Source organism: Pyxicephalus adspersus, chromosome 4 (genome assembly GCF_032062135.1).
Source record: "Pyxicephalus adspersus chromosome 4, UCB_Pads_2.0, whole genome shotgun sequence".
NCBI lineage: Eukaryota > Metazoa > Chordata > Amphibia > Anura > Pyxicephalidae > Pyxicephalus > Pyxicephalus adspersus.
In genome coordinates, this window is record NC_092861.1 from 99,606,415 (window position 1) to 99,629,638 (window position 23,224).

The 23,224-nt window shown below is 40.1% G+C and overlaps 1 protein-coding gene across 1 annotated transcript in view; it reads left to right on the forward strand.

Annotated features, from left to right (window-relative positions):
- Positions 1 to 23,224, forward strand: part of ARHGEF33 (Rho guanine nucleotide exchange factor 33) — a 311,282-nt gene that overhangs the window by 149,509 nt on the left and 138,549 nt on the right. Inside the window, exons 6-8 of the mRNA XM_072410237.1 lie at positions 4,890 to 5,093; positions 7,472 to 7,601; positions 11,909 to 12,041. Coding sequence (XP_072266338.1) covers positions 4,890 to 5,093; positions 7,472 to 7,601; positions 11,909 to 12,041 — 467 coding nt within the window. The remainder of the gene's footprint in view (positions 1 to 4,889; positions 5,094 to 7,471; positions 7,602 to 11,908; positions 12,042 to 23,224) is intronic.

The following is a 23,224-nucleotide window of genomic DNA, read 5'->3' on the forward strand; positions in this document are numbered from 1 at the left end:
CTATGGACATTAAAAAATGCCCACACGGGCGAACATCCAACTGGGCCGAAAGGTGCTCTGGAGCTGGTGGTCGTGGTGGCGGTCGCGGTTGTTGAGGCATAGCTGTGGTGACAGGCAGCTTCCGACGATGGATGACTATGACTTGCCTCACTCTAATGTGTTCCGTTACGCATTTCTCTACAGGAACCCACATTCGGCTATGCCTAAGCGACAGTATTTTGCACAAAAATGTGTTCCTGCTTTGCATTGGTTGGTCGATATATTTCCTATACAGCTTACTGGGTAACTTTGGTGGCAACAGGGGAAGATGCAGCTGCAGCAATGCATACCTACCTCCGCCCAGAGCACATCGCCATGTAATTTCCTCCTCAACCTCCACTTCCACCTCCTTCTTTGACTCTTGTGCCTTAAACTATTCTTCAAGGGACACTTTGCAGTGGAGACTCAGCACCTCCTATTCGGCAGCATCTGTTTACCGCCAGCAAGATCCTGCAGTTTAGCTATTTCGGTGCACAATTCCTACGTTGCCCCCAGTCCTGAGGTTGCGAAGCCTGTGTTCCCTCTGCCGCAGGGGCACAGCCATTCCAAGTGCCTTGTGGGAGCAGGAGGACATATGGCTAACTCCCAACAGACTTCAGCCAGGCAAGGTCGTATGTGACAACGGGGCCAATCTGCTGGCAGGCCTGCGTTGTGGGAAGTCACACACGTACCTTGCCTGGCTCACGTCATGAACCTGATAGTACAGCGCTTCCTCAGGAATTACCCAGGCCTCCAGCCGCTGTTGCTGAAGGTAAGAAAGTTGTCAGCGCATTTCTGCCGGTCGTACACAGCCAGTGCCAGATTTGTGGATTCACAGCGAAATCTGAACGTGCCAGTGCACTGGTTAATTTGTAATGTGGCCACAGGTTGGAATTCCACCTTTTACATGCTGCAGCAGGAGGAGGAGGAGGATGTGGTGTTCTCTGAGACGGAATGGGGACGGGATTAGTTTCTGGCATCTAGTACTGGGCAGACAAGTACTGGGCAGACGGTAGCATCATTTACAGCAAGAGGAGGAGGCGGTGGGCTCTGAGACAGAGTATGGACAGCATTATTGTCTGGCATTTAAAGTCAGGTACTGGGCAGGTGGCAGCATCATTTACAGCAGGAGGAGACGGTGGGCTCTGAGACAGAGTATGGACGGCATTAGTTTCTGGCATCTAAAGTCAGGTACTGGGCAGGCGGCAGCATCATTTGCAGCAGGAGCGGAAGGCGGTGGGCTGAGACGGAGTATGGACAGCATTAGTTTCTGGCATCTAAAGTCAGGTTCTGGGCAGGCGGCAGCATCATTTACAAGCAGGAGGAGGAGGCGGTGGGCTCTGAGAAGGATCGTAGACTACATTAATATCTTGCATCTAGAGTTGGGTACTGGGAAAGCGGCAGCAGTAACAGGCAGTAGGAGGCATTGGTCCCTGGTACGGAGCGCGGACCACATTGGAGGTTAAGGCCATAAACTCTATGGACAGTGTAGAAACTGTATTAATTGGGACATTAATGGATTAACGAAAATCACACTTTCGATACCTATCATGTAGTTAAACCACATAAAAGGTAACGTACTTGGTGGAATACCCGGGGAAATACATACATTTTTTATCATTTGTGGATATCTAGCACGTGCTATCACAGTTAAATATATGTATTTGTCTCACATAAATATATACATTTGTATGGGTTTTAGGATACATATCCAAGTGCTATCAGAATTAAATATCTGTATTGTTTGTATAATAATACATACATTTTTATGGCTTTGGGATATATAGCACAGTGGGATCAGAACTAAATGTCTGTATTTTCTGTAGAGAAAATACCAAAGTTTTTATGGTCTTTTGGATTGATACAAAGTGCTATCAGAAGTAAATATCTAGATTTTTGAAAGAAAAATATTTAAATTTTTATGGCTTTGGAGATATATAGCAAAGTGGGATCGGAAAGAAATATCTATATTTTTTGGCGAGAAATACTGAATTTTTTATGGGTATTAGGAAAGATACGAAGTGCTATCATAATAAAATATCTGTATTTTTTTTTTTACAGAAATACAGAATGTTTTATGTTTATTTTGATAGATAGCAAGTGGTGTCAGAATTAATTCTTTGTATTTTTTTTTACAGAAATAAAAAAAAATTTCAATTTATTTTGATAGATAGCAAGTGGTATCGGAATTAATTATCTGTATTTTTTTTCCAGAAATAAAAAAAAAATTCAGTTTATTTTGATAGATAGCAAGTGGTATCAGAATTAATTCTCTGCATTTTTTTACAGAAATACAGAAAATTTTCTGTGTATTTTCATAGATAGCAACTTGCTATCCATCAAAATAAACATAAAAATTTCTATATTTCTGTAAGAAAAATACAGATAATTATTTTTGATATCACTTGCTACCTATCAAAATAAACAGAACATTTTCTGTACTTCTGTAAAAAAATACAGAAAATTATTTCTGATACTACTTGCTACCTATCAAAATAAACAGAAAATTTTCTGTATTTCTGTAAAAAATACAGAGAATTAATTCTGATCCTTCCTGCTACCTATCAAAATAATCTGAAAATTTTCTGTATTTCTGTAAAACAAATACAGAGAATTATTTCCGATACCACTTGCTACCTATCAAAATAAACAGAACAAGTTCTGTATGTCTGTAAAAAAAATACAGATAATTATTTCTGATACCACTTGCTACCTATCAAAATAAAAAGAAAATTTTCTGTATTTCTTTAAAAAAATACAGAGAATGAATTCTGATCCTTCTTGCTGCCTATCAATGGAAACAGAAAACGTTCTGTATTTCTGTAAAAAAAGGCTGTCTGCCACAACAAAGATGGAGGGGACATCCCTGCTCTAATTGGAGGGCACTGTGCATCATGGGGGAGGTGCCCAGTTGTTTGAGTGCATTGTGGGAGGTTTGAATTCGGGTATTCGAATGCAGCAAAATTCGGGTTGGGTCCACCCGAATTCGAACGGTCATGTTCTGGTCGAACATTAGGACGACCCGAATTCGAACAACAACACTAGTGTTGAGTTAAAAACGTCAACACTATTTTGTAAAAAATTTTTTTTTCTGATTGTAATGTAGTAAAGAAGAAAGTGTTTTTTGGCGTTGTCCAGCGTTAACCCCGCATTTTCATTTTTTAAACATTGCAAGCAACGTTATAGATAACGCTCATAGACGTACCTCAAGGAATGCCCATTGGAATGCACAGGAATTTCAAATTTGGGCTTTTAAAGCCTCAGGTTAAATGCTGGGAAAAACGCCCATGTAGACTAAGCCTTACATGCGTTTTTATAAATGTCCATGTGGACCCAGCCTTAGATCTGCATAACTGTCCAACAACTAAGTCTAAACAGCATATTTAAATTGTTTTAAATCACGTATGCTGTTACGCTACATACTGTAGTCCTTTAACACATCAGGTCAATTCGTACATAGGTAAATAGGAGTTGTGGTGCACATTTTTTGTGCATTGGAGCTTGCAGGTTCTCCCCGTGTCTGTGTGGGTTTCCTCCGAGTACTCCGGTTTCCTCCTACATCCCAAAAACATGCAGTTAGGTTAATTGGCCACCATCCAAAATTGACATTAGATTGTAATAAAGGTAGGGACATTAGCCCCTGATAGGGACAGTTAGTGTCATGACTATGGACTTTGTACAGCGATGCGTAATATGATGGCGCTATATAAATACTGTGTAATAATAATATTAATATTTGCATCATCATTTTATTGAGCTGCCTTAGACTGACTATGCTCAGGCCTGCATTGAGAATAATTATCCCTACACAGTCTCGGGTAGCAAGCAGCTTATATCATGGTACTAAATCACTGACTACCACCCTCGTTCTATGCTTTATGGCCTGCCCCTGGGTATGAGGAAGACATACTCACACACCAACCTCACAGCCTAATGCACCAAAGCACATCAAAGTGCACCAAAGCACATCAACAGCATGCTACAAAGTACAAAAAAAATGCAGGAATCCTTGAGAAATGAAAGGCAATATCTATATAATGTCACATATAGTATATGCTTGGAGATAAGCTAAATCGGTGTGTGTGTGTTTATATATATAGGGTGGGGTAAAATAATGGCCAAAGAAATGCAACAAAAAAACATAATAAATTCAAAATATTGTTCTTATAATCTACTTTTATTTAAGTCTTTTTGATTAGAGATTGTGGTGTGCATGTATGTGTGTGTACAGACACAGAAGGGCAAAGTGGGGGTGAAAGTGTATTGCTACACATTGTAAATCAATGTGCTGTCACCTGCATGGTTTTCTGTTGTTATGTTGAACTTGTTTATTGCACTGAATGGGGCAGCACACAAAAATGTATGGCATTGCATGTAGCAGTGCATTGTAAAAAAAAATCATTTGGGCCAAAAGTAGAAACAGGTCTTGTATATCACTTGAAAACTAATAATTTATATTTATTGTGTAGTTGTTTTACATAAGTACTATGTGCAACACAAGAATTAAAAGTTAGGATGAGCATAAATGGTAAGGCGGGTCTTAATCTGAGAATGGGCATTAAACATATTAATACACAGGCCTAAATTTGTTTTGATACCTTTCTCTTGTGATCAACTGTCTTACACAACTCTGATACACAGTGCTTAACACTAAAAACCTGCTGGCAGGAATACATAAGGATGGCCATATCTGCTTGTTGCTGCTTATTAGTCAAAGTCACAGGCTGGGACACCCATTGGGACAGTCCTAGTTGTATAGCTATATGGTAGGGTACAAGAATTGAGAACTGGCCTTATTCTTTGAGCATCTGTTGACTCAATGTATTCAAAATGCATTAATTTTTTTTAGCTCTCATTTGTTCACCTTTTAGCTCAAGCTCATGAAGAAACAGATGAGGGTTTTAAGTCTGTATCAGTTGAAGCACAATCAAAAGTTTATATGCCATCGGTCATCTGTAAACAAATGAAGGAAAGAAAGGACTGGGAGGAGGAACCAACAGAGAGACCGAGCGATCCAATGCAGAGCAGATGTGCTCCTGTTGAAAAAATAGTACTGAATGAGTTCATTGCATTTGGTAAAGTAACTAGAAATATTATCAATAAATGTATGTATCATAAATATCAAAAAGTTTATGTTCTGTTTTGAGAGACAGTTGTTATAATGTATGTATTATCCACAATCATGTTGGTAAGGTGATGTAGGGGTTAAGGTACATATTTTTCAAATATGAGGAGGAGGTGTGGGGCAGGGGTACAGAACACTTTCAAAAGCAGTCTGTATTGCACATCAATATGGGGTCCAAAATCAGGTTGAAGCCTTGAAGAATATCCAGATACCTCAGAGAAGATGTCTGCTTGATTTACATATGGTTCCCAGGACATTAGGTAATGGAGAATCCAAAATGTGGATTCACCGCAGTGGAGGAAAATGTTTTTAATGTAAACAACTTTTAGTGCAAGCGTCTAAGAGAGAATATACCTTTACCTTGGAAATATTTTACATGTCCTCTAAAAAATTGTCAGGGTTTCCCCAAGCAGTTAGGTAGTGCTGCATGCTAACTCAGGCAGAGACAGAGAGCGAGTTCTGCGCTTGTCAGCTGGACGAGGCAAACAGGCGTGGGACACGGACACTGTAAATGGTTTAGGGGGGGTTCCCAGCGCTATGGGAACTGACAGATATAGTGATGAAAATACAATTGCTAATTGTTCTCCCTATTAACCTCCTTGACGGTCTGAATATGTAAGTATTTTTAAATGTCAAAGCAGTAGATTTAAAAATACTTAATATTTAAATTTCCCACCTGGTCCTGCCCCCCAGCCACACACTCGCACGCCCCATGCCCAGCCGCCATCTGCGCCCCCAACGTTCACACAACGGGGTCGCAGATGCCGGGTGGGCATTGCTAGGGGATGCAGATGCTGGGTACCGCTGGAGGACGCAGCAGGCACCGCTGGAGGATTCCACGGGCATGTGGGGACCAGGTAAGTTTTTTTAAACTCCCTTACAATTCCATCCCGATTGTGGCTCAAGGTTACCACTTTTGGTACTGAAAATTAACCCCGAGCAAAACTCGTTAATACCTCCAGGGAGCTTAAATAACATTTATTATTTAATTCTTTAAAGTAACAATAATATTTGCACAAAGAAACCAGAGACAACATTACACTCAAGTATGAAAGAGGTGTTTCCTAAAAAAATCAGCTTAGATGATTTAAACCTTCCTATGACTTAAACTTCCAGACGTGTCTTTAAAATTATTTTGTGTAGCTTTTATGTTTATCAGATCAGTATATTGAATGAAAACAGTGTACAAATTTGTTCTGCGCTACAGTATAAATACTGAAGATTTTTTTGGTTCTGGGGAAGAGTGCACTTGCAGGCAAGGCTAGTTATAGTGTAGCTCCACTTTTTTTCTACTACTTTAAGAAGTTTTAAGAGAATAAAATGTAAGCAAATGCAAATGTAAATGTATTTTATTAAAATCATGAAACACCAAATATCTTAACAAGAACGAATACAGTAATCTAACTGTGCGTCATAAGAATTATGTTTTGGAAAACAAAGAGGAAAAAAAAAATCAGGGAAGAAACTAAATTTAAAATTTAGGGACCTATCTGGCTATAAAAAGTAGAAAAATAAAATAGTACAAAGGTAGAGAAAGGAAGATGAAAGAAAAGAAATACAATCGATAAAGTAATGGGACTAAAGTAGTAAAGAATGAAAGGTGAAAGTCTGACCCATGCAGAAGCTAGGGGTTGTTTCAGCTCATCCAGATATTGGATGTTATAGATAACACAGGGGCCAATCATATTTTTCAGTGTGAATATGTTTAATCTATGTAGGTGTTAAAACTTATTTTGCTGGTTTGCAATAAAGTTGCTTTTAACTATTTAAATTAAATGCAAAGTGAAGGTGGCCATGTCCTGTTTAGTTGCTGGAAATTGCACCTATTCAGCAGTGCCTTCCAGGCACAGTAGGTACAATAGATTAGTATATTAGTTAATAAAAAAATAGATAAGTATTATGGATCATTATATACCCTAAAGTAGATTTAAGCACATTCCATGTCCAAACGTACAGTAGATTAGTAGAGTGGTTTCTCTGCAGCTCAGGAACCACCCTACTTCCCCAACCCCACTCTCCCTAGGCCTCCCAATGTGCCAAAAAAAATAATATAGAAGTCATTTTTCCAAACCTGCACTGGAATTCATGTCATGGAGTCACGCCTTCTAAAAAAAAAAAAATGTTTGGGAAAACAACAACACGACCTTAGGATTTCTAAATACCATTTATCTGCAATTAATGAAATATCTTATGTTAATCTACTATTATCACTCAGTGTCCTAAGCTCTTATACATACAGAAAATATGTATTATTGTATGTGAATATTTTTTTTTCTGGGTTATTTATGTAAAAGTGTCATTCATTCTGAATTTGTTTATGACATTAAGCAAGGAGACAAAACGGTGCCAGGGAGCTTTTGGAATCAGAACGTAAATATGTCTTGAACTTATCTCATATTCTGAAGATCAGATCAACTTTACAAGGGTCTGCAATCAAAAGGAGTACTAAAGAGAGAAGGTATTGCATGATATCTTTTTGTCTTTTGATGATATAAACATTATAACGATCACTTACCTATCTATTTTTTTTTTTGCATGAAATGTAACTAGTAAAATTGAAAAAATTTATGTTAGGGTCATAGCTCACCTGTATTACAAAACATATGTTTACTGGTTTCAAAAAGCAATTTTCTGCTGTAGATTTTAGACTACTGATCAGACTTAGGGGGAGTACAGATAGAATTATCTACCATTGGCTTAAAGAACATAGTTTTTTCTAAATTAGGCTGGATTCTCTTGGCCCAAGGAAACAGTCTTTTTAGACTATAGCACCTTCTGGATTACAATTAGTATACAGTCCTTGCATGTCCTTTAAAAGCACATAAAAATATACAAATTCAGCTATCCTAGTGGCCTATTATTATTATTACACGTTATTTTTATTTTTATATTAGCGCTTTTCACTAACTGTCCTTCAACAGGGGATCACAATCTAATGTCCCTATTGTGATATTAAGTCCTAAACCCCCTTTTAAATATAAAATAGTTTCTTCTAAAATGCCATTGTCTGGAAATTGTCTCTCCAGCAGACTAGGGTCATAAATTTCCCCTTATCAGGTATTTTTTATCTGACAACCAGGGTCCTTCCAGACCCTCTAGTCACAACACCTGCTGTGACTGTCTGGTTCAGAATTCAGATAAGGCTAGACAGAGCGTCTCAGATTGAACTTTTAGCTGTATTTTGAAACCCATTTAATAATAAGCTTTATATTTCTAATATACCATTCTGTAAAAAATAGTGGTTGACTGATTTGTAGTTGGATCGTTATGGTGAGCATTTTGAGACCAAGAACTAGTCTCCCAGGCCTCATGAAAGCCTGGAAACCATAATTAGCCTGTTCTGGTGTATAAGCCTGTTCTGGCTGTCATAAGTCTGCTGGTGCGTGGACTGTTGCTGAGCGTGCTGAAAAGTCTATGCTCAGGAGTGCAGACTGAGAGAGCGTTGCCCAGATTAAGGTATTTTTGGTACCAGTGATATTTATCAGTGCTCTGGTAAATTGCTGAGGACGCGGGATTGTCAGAGATAGCCTTTAGCATCCGCCGATATCCCTTGTCATTGTACCCATATTCACCCAGCCTGGCACATCACACTCTCTAGCAGTTTGCTGGTATCTGTTCTTACTTAGAGCATTAGTACAGGGTTAGGTGATTGACTCAGTACTGAAGGACTGTGACCCCAGGGGAAGCTGTTCTTGGAGATTGGCCAGTGTGAACATATACCAACAGTTCCCCACCCCATCTTTGTTTTTCTATCCTATGTGTTATTTTGCAACCATGCTTGGTCCAGTGGATTACAAACAAATGAGCAGAACTGACCTGAGTGACACCAAGGCAGAATTGGAGGTGGAAGGCATATATATTTGCCCAGGATTCTTCTTTTATGTGAGGTATATTTGCCCAAGATTCCTCTCCTGTGTGAAGTAGCAGGTGGAAGACTCTCACCTGTGAGATAATTAATGAAGAAACACTGAGGGTGGGGATATAACCTAGAGCTAGGAGCTCAGTCAGGAGCCTAATTTGGAGACACAGACAGGGGTCTGTGTGGGCTCAGCCTGGCTTAGAGAGACACAGCCAGGTGGACTGTGTGAGAGAGAGCTCTGTTTGCAGGCGCAGACAGTCGGTCTGTAAGGGAGCTCGGCTGAGAGACTCAGAAAGTCAGTCTTGGTGAGTGAGCTCAAAAGTGAATGGACGGTTGCTGAAACCTTTGTTTGAGCTGACAGGGAGAAGCCCTCCAGCTGATAGACAGGGATGTCTGATGTTTAGTAAGTACCGGACAGGCAAGGTTTTCTTTTGCTATTTTTTGTTATTTTATCCGCAATCTTTAAATAAACCTGACTACAAGTCAGCTCAAAACCTTTACCTCAGTGTGTGGTCTGAATTGGATGAATCAGACAAGTGTCCTTTGACCCCAGTAAAGGTGATCCTGAGCTTAACTCCTCACACCTGGTAAACCTATTGTCACGGATAACAGGGAGGGGAGGGAAACAGAAAGGTAAAACCCGGGACTAGGCCTCCAATGGCTAGGGAAAAGGGAATGGTCACCCCTTACAGACACCCTAACCTAGTCCTAACTCCTAACAGTATGAATATCCCCTGATGGTGGGAATACTCATACACAGGAACCTAGGCCCTAGTAGCCCTGCATAGCCCTAGGAGTAGTGACTGGGCTTGAGACTACTGGTTCCTTCCCTGATGATGAAAACCAGTGTCTCCCTGAGGCCTAGTAACAACCAAAGAACAACAAAACACCAAAAGTAGTTCAACTTATCTTAATATCAGATAGAGAAGCAGGAACTTTGGATAGGACAACACACCAGCTCTTCACATCCCAGAAGTGAATATCAACCGCATAGCATGAAGTGTGAGGCCAGACTAAATGGAGGAGCAGTAATGACCACCAGCTGCAGCTGATACAAGGGGTGTGGTCATTACAAAACAACACAGAAACAAGTAGAAACAAAGAGACAGTCAGATAACCTCACGTGCAGCTTGTCTCATAGATCTTCTAACTTCAGTCACGGAAGGGACCGTGACACCTATGTGAGGTCAAACGCATCCCAACAACCCAGAGGCAGACTAAAGAGCAGCTGATCTGCGCCTTGGTGGAGCAAGAGGGGCAGAGCAAGCTCATTAGGCGAGGTCGTTGGATACGACCCCTCATGCATCAGAGATGGCCCCAGAAGAGGGACAATCTTCCCCACTCGAGAACGTCGACAGACGTGGTGTCCAGGGTGATCGACTGGACAATCGGATATTGTCCCCAAAGGCTGATCTGCAGTTGCTGGGATCTGATGATCCAGGACTTCACCTTCAGCCTATGCTGCTTCAACAAGCAGCAGAGCACCGAGCTGAGATGGAAGCAGCAGAGCACAGAGCTGAGAGGGAGGCAGCAGCGGAAGAGCGCTGAGCTGAGAGGGAGGCACCTTAACTTTGAGAGACCTTAACTTTCCAGTGATGGACAAAGTCAGTGATATTGATACATATCTACTATGTGTCTTCAGTACCAGTTACCCAAGGAGAAGTGGGCTGATTACCTGACCCCAGGGTTGAGAAGCAAAGCTTTGGATGCTTTTGTAACATTGCCCTTTGAGGTAAATGATAACTATGAAGCCATAAAGGAAACAAAATACAACAAAAAAAAACAAAGTTCCGAGATATTTTACCAGAAGAGGTTTCCATCCCTGCATAAAGGGGCCACTGACACCCACAAAGAACTGATCCATCAGATGCGCAGGGGTGTGGACTGAGAGGATGTTCATCACACCTACCATAGCTAAATATCTTTATTACAGTTTAAGGTCAATTTTTTGGAGAAGCCAGACAACCTAACTGCATGAAATGTGGGAGGAAATTGTATACCTGGACGAAAGCCATGCATGCATGGGGAGAACCTGCAAAATCCATGCAGATAGTGTCCTGGCTGAGATTTAAACATAGGACCTATCACTGCAAAGGCCAGAAAGCTAACTTTTTTTTTAAGTTCAAAGTGATCCAGTCCCTTGGATAAAAAAAAACAGTCTTCATTTATAAGTAAATGAAGAGCAGGACTGGTTTGTCACATGGACAGCTGAGTGTTACAGTTTAACCTGGAAGAGGGGTTTCCTAAATATTCAACCTTGCTCTGCTGCGACTTGTGAACTGGACACAAGAAGCAAAGGCATGTGTGACTACCATTCTTGTCATTCTCACTTAGACACAGGAAGGAACAGTGTATGGTAGGTCGATTTTGGGGAAAAGATCAGCTGCTGGGAGCCTATAGGTAAAGCTAGTGATTAGTTCTTTCCCCTCTAATAGACATTTTTTTCCCACAGCTTTTATAGTATATGTTCTCCTTTACAGAATGTCTATTTGCACATATTGCAAAAATATGTTATAAAAATATGTTATATAGGCAAGGTACATTTGATGGACCCATTAAATACACCATATAGCTTGTGAGTGAGCCTATCTTTAAAATGAATCCCCATTCCTAACAAAATTGGCTTGCCTTGCATTATAACACACACACACACACACATAAAACACTGTATATTGATGGAGGCATGAAGTGCCTATTTTGTTGGTCATACAGGCTAACAGTTGAGATTTATCTTTTTTTAATGTGTCTGTAAATGATGTTGTGTTTACTGCCAAAATAGTAATGTGTAATATAATGCTACAATATTTTTTGATTGCAAGATAAAACTTTTAGTAATCATAAATCAAGGTAATATTACTTCACAAGCTGAACACATCTTCAAGGGTAACTTTTTGTTCATTTCTCAGTTTCTTTCCTGGTTCCTTGCGGTATTTGATTCAGCAACATCTGGACCTATTTCACGTATTACAGGAGAGAGTTGTCAAATGGTCTCGACAAGGAATCCTGGGAGATATATTTCTGAAGTTAACAAATGATGAGGTACACTATTTATATGTAGTTCTTTTATCATGTTAATAAGTAAGTATCCTACATGATAATGCTCCTTAGGTACACTGAAAGGAGTTTTGGGGTGCATCCCCACCAGTCAGTTTTGAACCTGGACTAAAAACATTGCCAGCAAGTAAAAACATTTCTTTTAGCTTTAAAAGTGTAAATAAGTAGTAGCTTATTTCTAGTGCCACAAGTCTTACTGTGTGAAGATCTTATCATTTACTTATATCCAGTCTTCCCCTGAAGTTCTATTTCTGGTATAAATGCCCCACACAAATCTACAACTTTATGTAGTAAAGAAATTATTTTCAGGAAGCTGTGCCTGTTTAGGATCCTAATAACAGACAGGAAATATATTGGATCTCCTGTCACTCCTCCTGACACCACACCTCAAGGTTAGTTCCGCCACTCGAACTCCATAGGGCCACCTTCCCAAAGCTATAAAAGTAACCCTCCTGTCCCCTGCAGGTGTTTTTTAGCTTTGAAAGTGTAAATAAGTAGTAGCTTATTTCTAGTGCCATAAGTCTTACTGTGTGAGGATCTTATCCTTTACTTCTATCCAGTCTTCCCCTGAGGTTTTATTTCTGGTATACATGCCCCACACAAATCTGTCAACTACATGAAGTAAACAAATGATTTTCAGCAGGCTGTGCCTGTTTAGGATCCTGATAGCAGACAAGAAATATGTTGGATCTCCTCTCACTCCTCTTAACATTACACCTCAAGGTTAGTTCCGCCCCTCGATCTCCATAAGGCCACCTTCCCAAAGCTATAATAGTAACCTTCCTGTCCCCTGCAGGTGTTTTTCTGTCCTCGCTGAAGGACCAAGCATTTGTTTCCCTGCCCTTTCCTCCCAGGTTCAGCCTCTCCAAAGGGAAATTCCCATCACTGATGATAAATCCATCATGTTTTGGGAACCCTAGTGCCAAGGATATGGTCATATGGAGCTTAAATAACCCCTTTGTTGTGGGTAGGTGAGCAATAAGGCAAGTTTGTTTTACCTGTTTTCTCTTACCTTTCTTTAGCATCCAAAACAGCTGTTCAGTGCCTTGCATATTTACAGCAAACTTCAGCTCACAGCCATTATGCAGAAGGCTGTAGTAAACGTGAGTTTGAAGGAAAGAATGTTTCCTTTGCTTTTTGTTGTATCTCTGGGGCCACCTGCTGAATGGTTCCTTGAAATTTCTGGCCTTGAAGTTTCTAAACCTCAAACAATAAGACTTTTTCTTTATTTTCTTTCTTTTCTTTTTTTTGTACATTGATTAAATCATTAGATGTTAATGGTTGCAATATGAACCAAAGCTCTGATAATGTCCAAACTACTTCATTAGGGGTATTTTGGGCCTCTAGCATCAGCATTTTTAGGCCAAAAACATTTTCTGTTTGCTACTTCTTTTTAGGTGCTCTGCTGACTAGTGGGAAATTTTATTTGTGGGTTTTTGTTGTATTTGGTTCTGAAAAGGTACGTATGTAAGATATTATTAGTGATGTATTATATGAAAATAAAAAAAAAAAATTTCAAGATATTGCCAAAAACCTTTGCTGCTAGCTATATTGCTGTCCTTTCTTTTAGTTGCTGGCTCACCCACTGCCCCCTCACAAGCATGCAAGCTGCTGCACAGGTAGGGGATTGATTTGGAAGATTTCTGCCACCTCTTTAAAAATGTTGTTTCTTTCTGTTGTCTAATAAAAGCCCTCCAAGAAAGCATCAGTTCAGTCTACTGTGCCTTTAAAAGAGGGTGTGTAACAAAGGATATTTCTCCATGTAGCAATGTGCAATTTGTGCCTCTCAGGTCAGCTAACACTGACACCACTAAACATTTTGGCTATTTGTAAAGGTGACTTTCTTCCCACTGGGAAGCAAGGTAACAAGCATTTATTCCACTGATCATCACACTAGTCTATGGTCATCTGTAGATGTCTGGATTGTGGCAATGGTTTCCTTAGGACCCATAAGTTGTTTCAGGGTTTTTCCCCCATCCTAAAAGGTTGAGAAAGGGGATTTATGCCATCAAGCAAAGGGAAATCTCTTGCCTTTTCTATGTCAGTCAGTAGATCAATCTGCTATTGAAGTATGCAGGGCATGTGGCACAAAGGCATTGCCCTTCAATCATATCTGTGCATGTAAAGGTAAGGAAGCACAACCAAAGGAGTTCTAGGACTACACTGATCAAGCTGTCACAAAACTAATGCATGAAAAAAAACTTCCAAAGCTTTTAAAGAAAGCTGCACCGAGAAAATGAAGATTTGTTTCAGGATTCTAATCTTTCAAACAAACTTTGGAGTTTGATAGTGGGACTGACAGCTTTCTTTTAAAAAAAAAAGATCGGTTATTTTCCATTTATGATCCTCTGGAGCACTGTCTAGATGAAGACTTGAAGCAAATCTACTCCACAACAGGTCAGTTTGTTGCCCAGCAGTAGTATTAGGATTGGTGTCGCATTGTTGAGGTGGGCAGATAATTTACAGGTCCTGTATGCTGCTAAGATCCTATTTGAACGAAGGCGTACAGAAGATCACAGGGGGCAAGTTGCCAAATTGGGGCAGAAGCATCAGTAGCTCTTTGTTCTATTCAGTCCTCTTACATGACTTTTCAAAATGCAGGAGATTTCCTGTTTTCCTTCAGAAAAATCCTAGATTCCCTATTCAGATAGTCTCAAAAAAGAGTCCTATTAAAGCCTTGTTAAGATGTATCTGTCCAGACGTTGACGATAAAAACAAAGCATTGGACTTACCTCTAATACTAAAAGTTCTCAATAAGCCCTTTTTCTATCCAGTCAAGGTCTGCTCATTTGGAAAATGGACTTGGGAGATTATTTTTTTGAGTACTGTTACCATGATAAGCAAGGTCTCCGAGCTATGCACCCTCTTGGCAATGAGCCAGATTGCACCTATCTTACTGAAAATGTAAATGCATTCATGATTGAATTTCTTGATTAAGATGTATTCTCATTCCAACTGGGAAATAATTCATCATCATTGAGACTCTCTTCTGAAGGTTTTCATGACCATGAGGAAGATTTTCTTAATTTACCTTCAGAGAAATCAATAGTTTTATAATTGTGGATGTTCTAGTTAGCCTTCCTGGCAGTCCTATATGTAGAACAGCTGTATCTTTGGCAGATGTCGCATCCTTGGGCTTTAAAACCAAGTGGTATGCTTATAAGGGCTTGATTCCGTTGCATGAAGTTAAGAGACATTCAACTAGGGCAGGGGCAAATATATAGGCATCATTAGTAGAAGTTTTTACTGAAGTGATCTGTAAAGTCTCCAAGCATTCATTTAGATTTCTTGGTTGGCACTTCAGCTCACCTTGCAGCTTCCATTTGCCAATTGGCTCTTTCTAAAAAAGAATTTTGTTTCTGTGGCATCATTTGTTTTCCTCCCTCCCTTTATAAGTACATAGTAGGTTAGGTTGAAAAAAGACATGAGTCCATTAAGTTTAACTACTAGGGAAATAAACATATCCCATATATATATATATATATATATATATATATATAAAACCCCATAAGACTAGTTGGTTCTGAAGAAGGCAAAAAAAAACCTGGCACAATTTTGCTTCAACGGGAAAAAAATCATTCCTGATTCCATGGGGCAATCAGATGTTCCCTGGATCAACAGTCTATGTTATCTTTACTTTAAATAAATAATACCCAGTTATATTCTGTGCTTTTAGAAAAGCATCCAACTTTTTCTTAAAGCAGTCTATAGTAGTTGCTGAAACTACTTCCTGAGGGAGCCAGTTCCACATTTTTACAGACCTTACAGTGATGATTCTCTTCCTTATCCGGAGCTTAAACTTCTTTTCCTCCAGACGCAAAGAGTGCCCTCTTGTTCTTTGTAATGATCTCAAAGTGAATAATTGGGAAGAGAGTCCTCTATATGGACCATTTATATATTTATACAGGGTGATCATATCCCCCTTAAACGTCTCTTCTCAAGGGAGAATAGATTTAGTTTAGCCAATCTCTCCTCATAGCTTAGCTCCTCCATTCTTTATATTAGTTTAGTTGCCCTTCTCTTCACTTTCTCCAATTCCACAATGTACTTTTTGTAAAGTGGTGCCCAAAACTAGGAAAAACATTTGTTTTACAACTTCTGTCTTTCTTGAAGCCATGCTGACTATCACTCCTCTATTTAGTTCATTATCAAACTCTCTAGGACCTTTCCAACTATTGACAATAAACTAACCAGTCTTTAGTTACCTGGTAATGACTTTGCTTCCTTTTTGAAGATAGGAATTACAATTACATTGGCCTTACGCCAATCCATCGGTACCATTCCAGTGACTAAAGAGTCTCTAAAATTAGAAATAATGACTTTGAAATAACCAAGCTCAGCTCTTTGAGGACATGTGGATGTAATTCATCAGGTCCTGGTGCCTTGTCAACCTTAATTTTGCCTGTTTCTCAATCATATCAATTTTGAGCCTCTGTGACTCACTTAAGGCAGTGACATTGCTATTATGAATTTGGACTTGAGCTCTGCCATTTTCCTTTGTGTACACAGAGCTAAAAAAAAGTGTTTATTAAATCTGCCTTTTCTATTTCCCCAGTTACCAACCTAGAGACATCCTTTAAGGGGCCTACATGCTCAGATCAGATCTTTTTGCTACTAATATATTTTTAAAAAGATTGGGGGGTTTGCCTTACTTTCCTTTGCAACCTGTCTTTCATTTTGAAGTTTTTTATACATTTTATCTCCTTTTTACTTCTTTTGTTATATTCTTTATAGTTTTCAAACAATGAAGGTGATTCTTCAATTTTAAATTTAGCCTCCAAAACTTACTACCCATTGGAATATATTTTTCAGTGTGCTTTTGTAGAACAGACTGAAACATTCCCATTTCTGTTGTGTTCTTTGAGAACAATACTGTCTTCCAGTCCTAGTCACAGAGAGCCGCCCTTAAAAAATAGAAAATTTGCTCTCTTAAAATTATTGTTTTTATCTTTCCTGTTTTTGCTTCCTGTTTACAACTTACATTAAAATGTAATCATATTATGGTCACTGTTACATATTATGGTCACTGTTAGATTCTCTTTTATATGCACATTCGGTATACACTCTGCATTGTTAGAAAGAACTAGGTCCAATAGAGTATCATTTCTAGTTGGGGCTTCTATAAACTGTACCATAAAATTATCTTGTATTAAATTAATAAATTTCTTCCTTTTGCTGTTCCTTTAGTGCCATTACTCCACTCAATGTCAGGGTAGTTGAAATCTCCATGATTAAAACATTTCCACTTTTGGCTGCTTTTTCAATCTGTGCTAGTAGTTGATTTTCTATTTCTTTCTTAGCAATGGGGGCCTATAGCAGACTCCAATAATTAATTGTGTGTTATTCAACCCCACATTCAACTCTACCCATAATGCCTCAACCTCATCGCTTGTTCCATCTGCAATTGCTTCTTTCACATTAACTTTCAGATCACTTCTCACATACATACAGACATACACCAACACCCTTTTGTTTGACTTTGTCTTTATGAAAGAGCGTATAATCAGGAATATTGACAGCCCAGTCATGTGAAGAACAAATTCACGATTCAGCAATGCCAACTAAGTCATAATGCTCGTAACTCATTAAGGCTTCCAACTCCCCTATTTTGTTTGCAAGACTTCTAGCATTAGTGAACATATGATATTGCTATTATGCTGTTATGTCCCAGCTCTGTGCTGTCACGAGGAGTGACAGGAAAATAGAAAATTGTTGTCATACTTACCTGTAATTTTCCTTTCCTGTAAACTCCCCACTGTCACGGCTCCACAAGGCCAAGTGATGGACCCACTGTGTCACCAACCATGTGGGTAGAGACATGCCTGGGGAACAGGGTCTAAGCAGTAGCTTGGTCTGCTTCAGAGCCTCTAGAGGTGAGGTTGTTGTGCGGTAAGCTACTGCCAGGTTGTGGCATCTGTGCCCGCCAAGGCAGGTGACTGCTCGAACCAAAACGTAGTGCAAAAGGTAAATCCAAGAGAGTAGTCAGATGAGCCAAAAGGTCAGGGCAGGTCAGGTTGGTCAGGAAACAGTCAAGAGGTCCGGGCAGGCAGCGAACAAGAGTAGTCAGGAAACAAGCCGGGGTCAACCTGGACCTGCGACGATCTGTGACATCCACATTTCCTTTCTTTAGAGAGGAGGGTTACTTTTATAACTCTGGGAAAGTGGTTCTATGGAGATCAAAGAGTGAAGCTAACCCAGCTGTGTGCATCTAGGAGTTTACAGAAATGGAAAATTAAAGGTAAGTGTGACAAGAATTTTCCATTTTTCTGTTCACAAATTTTAACAACTAAATCCAAAGATATATTAATTTAAATAAATCAATATATAAAAAAAAACACAATAATAGGTAAAACATGTCAGTGCATTATCCTAGATTTTAATTACCTACCTACTGCCAGGAGCTCAGTCAGTAGCTCTGTTTATAGAAACAAATAGGGGTTCTGTGTGAGAGAGCTCTGCTGGAGACACAGATAGGAGTTCTGTGTGAGGAGCTCTGCTTGGAGACACAGACAGTTGGTCTGTGTGAGGGAGCTCTGCGGAGAGACTCAGACAGTCGGTCTGAGTGAGTGAGCACAAGTCGGCTTGTGTGAGTGAGCTCAAAAGTGAGTAGAAGGTTACTGAAAGCTTGGTTTTGAGCTGACAGGGAGAGGCCCTCCAGCTGATAGACAGGGACGTCTTGATGTATAGTAAGTGCCGGACAGGCAAGGTTTTCTTTTGCTGTTTTTGTTATTTTATCTGCAACCTTCAATAAACCTGGCTGCAAGCCAGCTTAAGGCTGATACCTCAGTGTGTGATCTGAGTTGGATGAACCAGACAAGTGTCCTTTGACCCCAGGAAAGCCGATCCTGAGCGTAATCCACCACAAGTGGTGGAGGATGCGGGCAACACAGCAGGAGGCAACCAGAGAACAACAGCGCACAAATGCAATCCAGAAAGAAGCCAACCCGCCTCCTGTCTGCACAGCTAACAAAGCTGCAAGCCAGCATAAGGCTGATACCACAGCTAACCACCCTGAGAGAGGCCACAAATAAAAAATGCCAAGTCTTGCAGGAAGTGGTGCAGCTTGTGAATCTGGTGGAGCCATACTCTGCGGCTTAGGATCTTTTAAACAACTCTCAGCCTTCAACCCCATGGATTCCAAGAGTTCCTGGTAAGACTGTTCTGGGTCTTAAGGGAGCTGGGAGAAATGTGAAGACTTTAAGTAAAGAAGATAATAAGACTGTGGGCTCAGGAAAGCCCAAGGTGTATAACAAGGTGTATAATTTTGGACTAAACAAAAGGCTTAGAAGATGTTTTCGGTGTAAGGAGTTGGGACACATTGCAGTGAACTGTCCTATGACTACTGAACATATGCAATGTGATGTTGCCTTTCTGAGAAACCGCATGTCTATGTTTGCGCAGGTGGTGTGTACTGTGGCAGGTTCAGACAGTGCAGAAAAACATTTGTGTGAATTAAAAGTGAATGATCAAAGTGTGACTGCGCTGCTAGACTCAGGGAGTATAAAATTCTGGTGAAAGTAGGTCTCATAGGCCCCTCTGACAGTAAATCAGACATGTTCACTGTGACTTATGTGCATGGGGATATTTGTGAATACCGGACAACCCTTGCTTATATTACAACTCCCTATGGGTCAGTGCTTCATAAAGTTGGATTAGTCCCAGCACTAACGCATGAGGTTATTCTTGGGAGAGATTTTCCACATTTTTTGAAATTATGGGAGTCCAAGTTGGAAAAAAGAGGTGCACTGCAGGTATTGACAGCCTCTGATAAAGGCCCAGAACCATTAGAGGATTCCTCATTAGGAGAGGTAGTTGAGGTATCGGCAGATAGCTCCACTCCTTTTACATTTTCTGTTATGACAGGAGACCTAGATGAGTCCGCGTCAGAGACTGAAAATGAAGAGGACAGAGTTAGTTTGAAAGTTAGCTGCAGTCCTTCCCCAGTTCCACAGGAAGAGAACAGTGAGATTGAAAGTGATAGAGAAAAGTTTGAGTCTATACCTGTGCTTGAACCTAAAAAGGAAGTAAAGGAAAGGCCTGCTATAAAATCAAGGAGCTCCAGTACTAGTAGCAGTAGTGACTACAGTACCAGCTCTTCTAGCAGTAATAGTTCATCACCAACCCGCCAAGTAAGACGTAGCCGGAATAGGAGTGTCACACGTAAGCATCGTAGAGATAGAAATAGAAGCAGGGATAGACGTAAAAGTGATGACCATCGCAGAAACTCAAGAAGTAGACATAAGCATAGGGGAGGTAGTAGGGAAAGAGAAAAAACAAGGAGTAGAAGTATTGACAAGGACAGGATTTCAGCAGTCATGCCAATAGTTAAGAAACATATGGAACAGGCTCAAGGAGTACAGAAAATGATTTATGATAGGGGGAAATGGGCCAAGCAGCAAGAGAGTGAAAATAGGGATGATGGTGAGGAGTCTAAAGAAGAGAAAAATGCCAAACCTGTTTCAGATGCAGTTTGTGAGAAACCAGAGGAATCCAAAGGTGATGTCCCAAGTACAGTGGTCTCGGGTGAAGAAGGGCATGCTGAAATAAGTGTCCCTGTCTCATGTGCAGTAAAGGCTATAGAAAGTATCGTTGAGTTAACAGAGATTGGAGTTGAAGAAAGTATTCCTGTAGTGACTGACAAGGATACTTCCAGGCTGACTGAGGGGCAGGCAGATGAGGGTGTTCCTATATCCTCTAAAATGGAAGCTGCTGAATGTGTGCCTGTGTTTGGTGGGGAAAAGTTTCCTTTTATTGAAGTCCAAGCTTATGGATGAGATCCTGTTTCAGCTGAGACAAAAGAACAGCCTGAAGGGCAGGACGAAGAAGCTGAGCCAATGGTGCTTGACGAAGGAGATGTTGAATCTGATGATGAAGAGAAGGAAGGGACAAAAGAGAAAGAGGAAGAAGTTGGCGCTCTGCAACGGGGCTTGGCCTACCAGTACAGTAGCAAGCACGATAGTGCCATATCTCACTTCACACAGTCTACTGAAGTCCTAAAGCAAAGAGGGGATCTACTTCATGAGCAGTGGGAAAAAAGCTGCAAATTAATTCACTGAGAAAAATCAGAAGGAAATGGATGAATTGAAGGGGCTTATTCCAGACATCCCGGAGAAGATAGGACAGTCCAAAGAACCCAATGAAAGTGTCCCTGTTTGCCAAAAGGTGCGGGAAGAGTTTAGTAAATTAAGCAAAGTAAAGAATGGAAAAGCTGTCCCTGTTTGCAAAAAGGTGCTGGAAGAGTTTTGTAAATTAAGCAACGTAAAGAGGGAAGAAACCGTCACTGTTGTGCCTGATGAACAGGATACTCAAAAGCATGTTGGGGAAGGAGTTGCTACAGCAGTGGAAGGGAAGGCTGAAAACATGCTAGGAAACAAAGCCTCCAAAACGGACAAAAGTTAAAAAGAAAAGTGTGAAGAAAACGTTTCAATGGGATCAGTGCAGTTATACTTGTATCAGAAGCTCAAAACTGGATCGTCACATGGAGCGGCACATAAGAACTCGTTCTGGGGACAAGCTATATGAATGCTATGTTTGTCATGTTCGGTTCACACAGGGTGGTACCAGAAAAATGCACATATTGCAAAAGCCAAGTTACAAGAGTGTAGCTACTGCCTCAGAGGCTGTTGTTGGGGCTAAAGATGCGGTGATTCACAGTATATTTGGCGTGGTTGATAAGACCAAGAGAGCAGTGTATGACAGTTAAGAGATGACCAAATCTGTTGTAATTGGAAGCATCAACACTGTGCTCGGAAGCCGTGCGGTGTGCAAAATGAGCAGCAGTGTTGATACTGCTCTTACAAAGTCTGTTAGTTGTGTGTTTTGCCTAGAAAAGGAAAGACAGAAAGTTGGTCGCTCAGAACAGAGGGTTTTTTCTGAAAAGCCCTGGGAGACACACCTACTCAAAGTACAGGCAGTGATGGATGATTTGAGGAGAGCAGGGTTGACTGCGAACCCCAAGAAATGTAGCATTGGTCTAAAAAAAGCCAAGTACTTGGGTTATATTATTGGGAGAGGTGTAGTCAGGCCCCAAATTGCCAAGATTGAAGCCATACAGAACTGGCCCCAGACTGTAAATAAGAAACAAGTAAAGGAATTCCTGGGGATTACTGGCTATTATAGATGCTTCATACTCAATTTTGCAGTCAAAGCAGTTCCCTTAACTGATCTCACCAAGGGAAGAGGGGCAGTGATAATAAAGTGGAATGATGAAGCAGAGGACGCTTTTCAGACTCTAAAGCAGGCTCCTTGTTCCCATCCAGTATTGATGACCCCTGACATAAAAAAAGAATTTGTGATACAGACAGATGCTTCTAACTCAGAAATAGGTATTTTCACAGAATATGAACGGAGAGGAGCATCCGGTGCTTTACTTGAGTCTGAAACTAAATAAGCATGAGAGGAACTACGCAGTTGTAGAGAAGGTGTGTTTGGCCATCAAGTGGGCTTTAGAATCACTCAAATATTACTTGTTGGGTTGGAAGTTTTGGTTAGTCACTGATCATGCCCCTCTGAAGTGGATGAACCTGAACAGGGAGAAAATGTAGTGACAAGGAAACGCAGAGGCGTTGTCACTTGTGCACTGTATGTTGGTTTCAGATGCTCAGTCCCACGGGCCTGAGCAGAGGGGGGGGGGATATGTGACATATAAATATATATATATATATGAGCGTGTGCAGTCTGTGAAATGTTTTTGTTTTTTTTGTTTGATATTCCATAATCATTTATTTATACGATCCTTTAGATTTGTACACCAATCCCCCATTGTTTGTTATAGGAGATTTCTAAAGGATTCGCTTGTAAAAGTGCATAAAAGCGCGTATAAATGAGGAAGAAACGTTTACATGTATTTTTCAAACATTTATATATATATATATATATATATATAATTGTATAGAAATACATAGAACTTGTGTGTGTGCTTGTGACTTTTGTGGAAAATATCTAGTTCGCTGGCAAAAGCAGGAATTTCATCGGACCAAAGGCCAAAAGGTTCAGAACATTTAGAATAAATACATTTCTTCTAATTGGCTATCGCCATAAACAAAATAATAATAAAAACAGTAAAAGTTTTTTGTGTGCAACTCCTAAAAATCAACATATATATTTTTTAATTAGGCAAAAAAAGTCAAATATTTAGTTCTTTTACTTCTATGAAACAAAGCACTTAC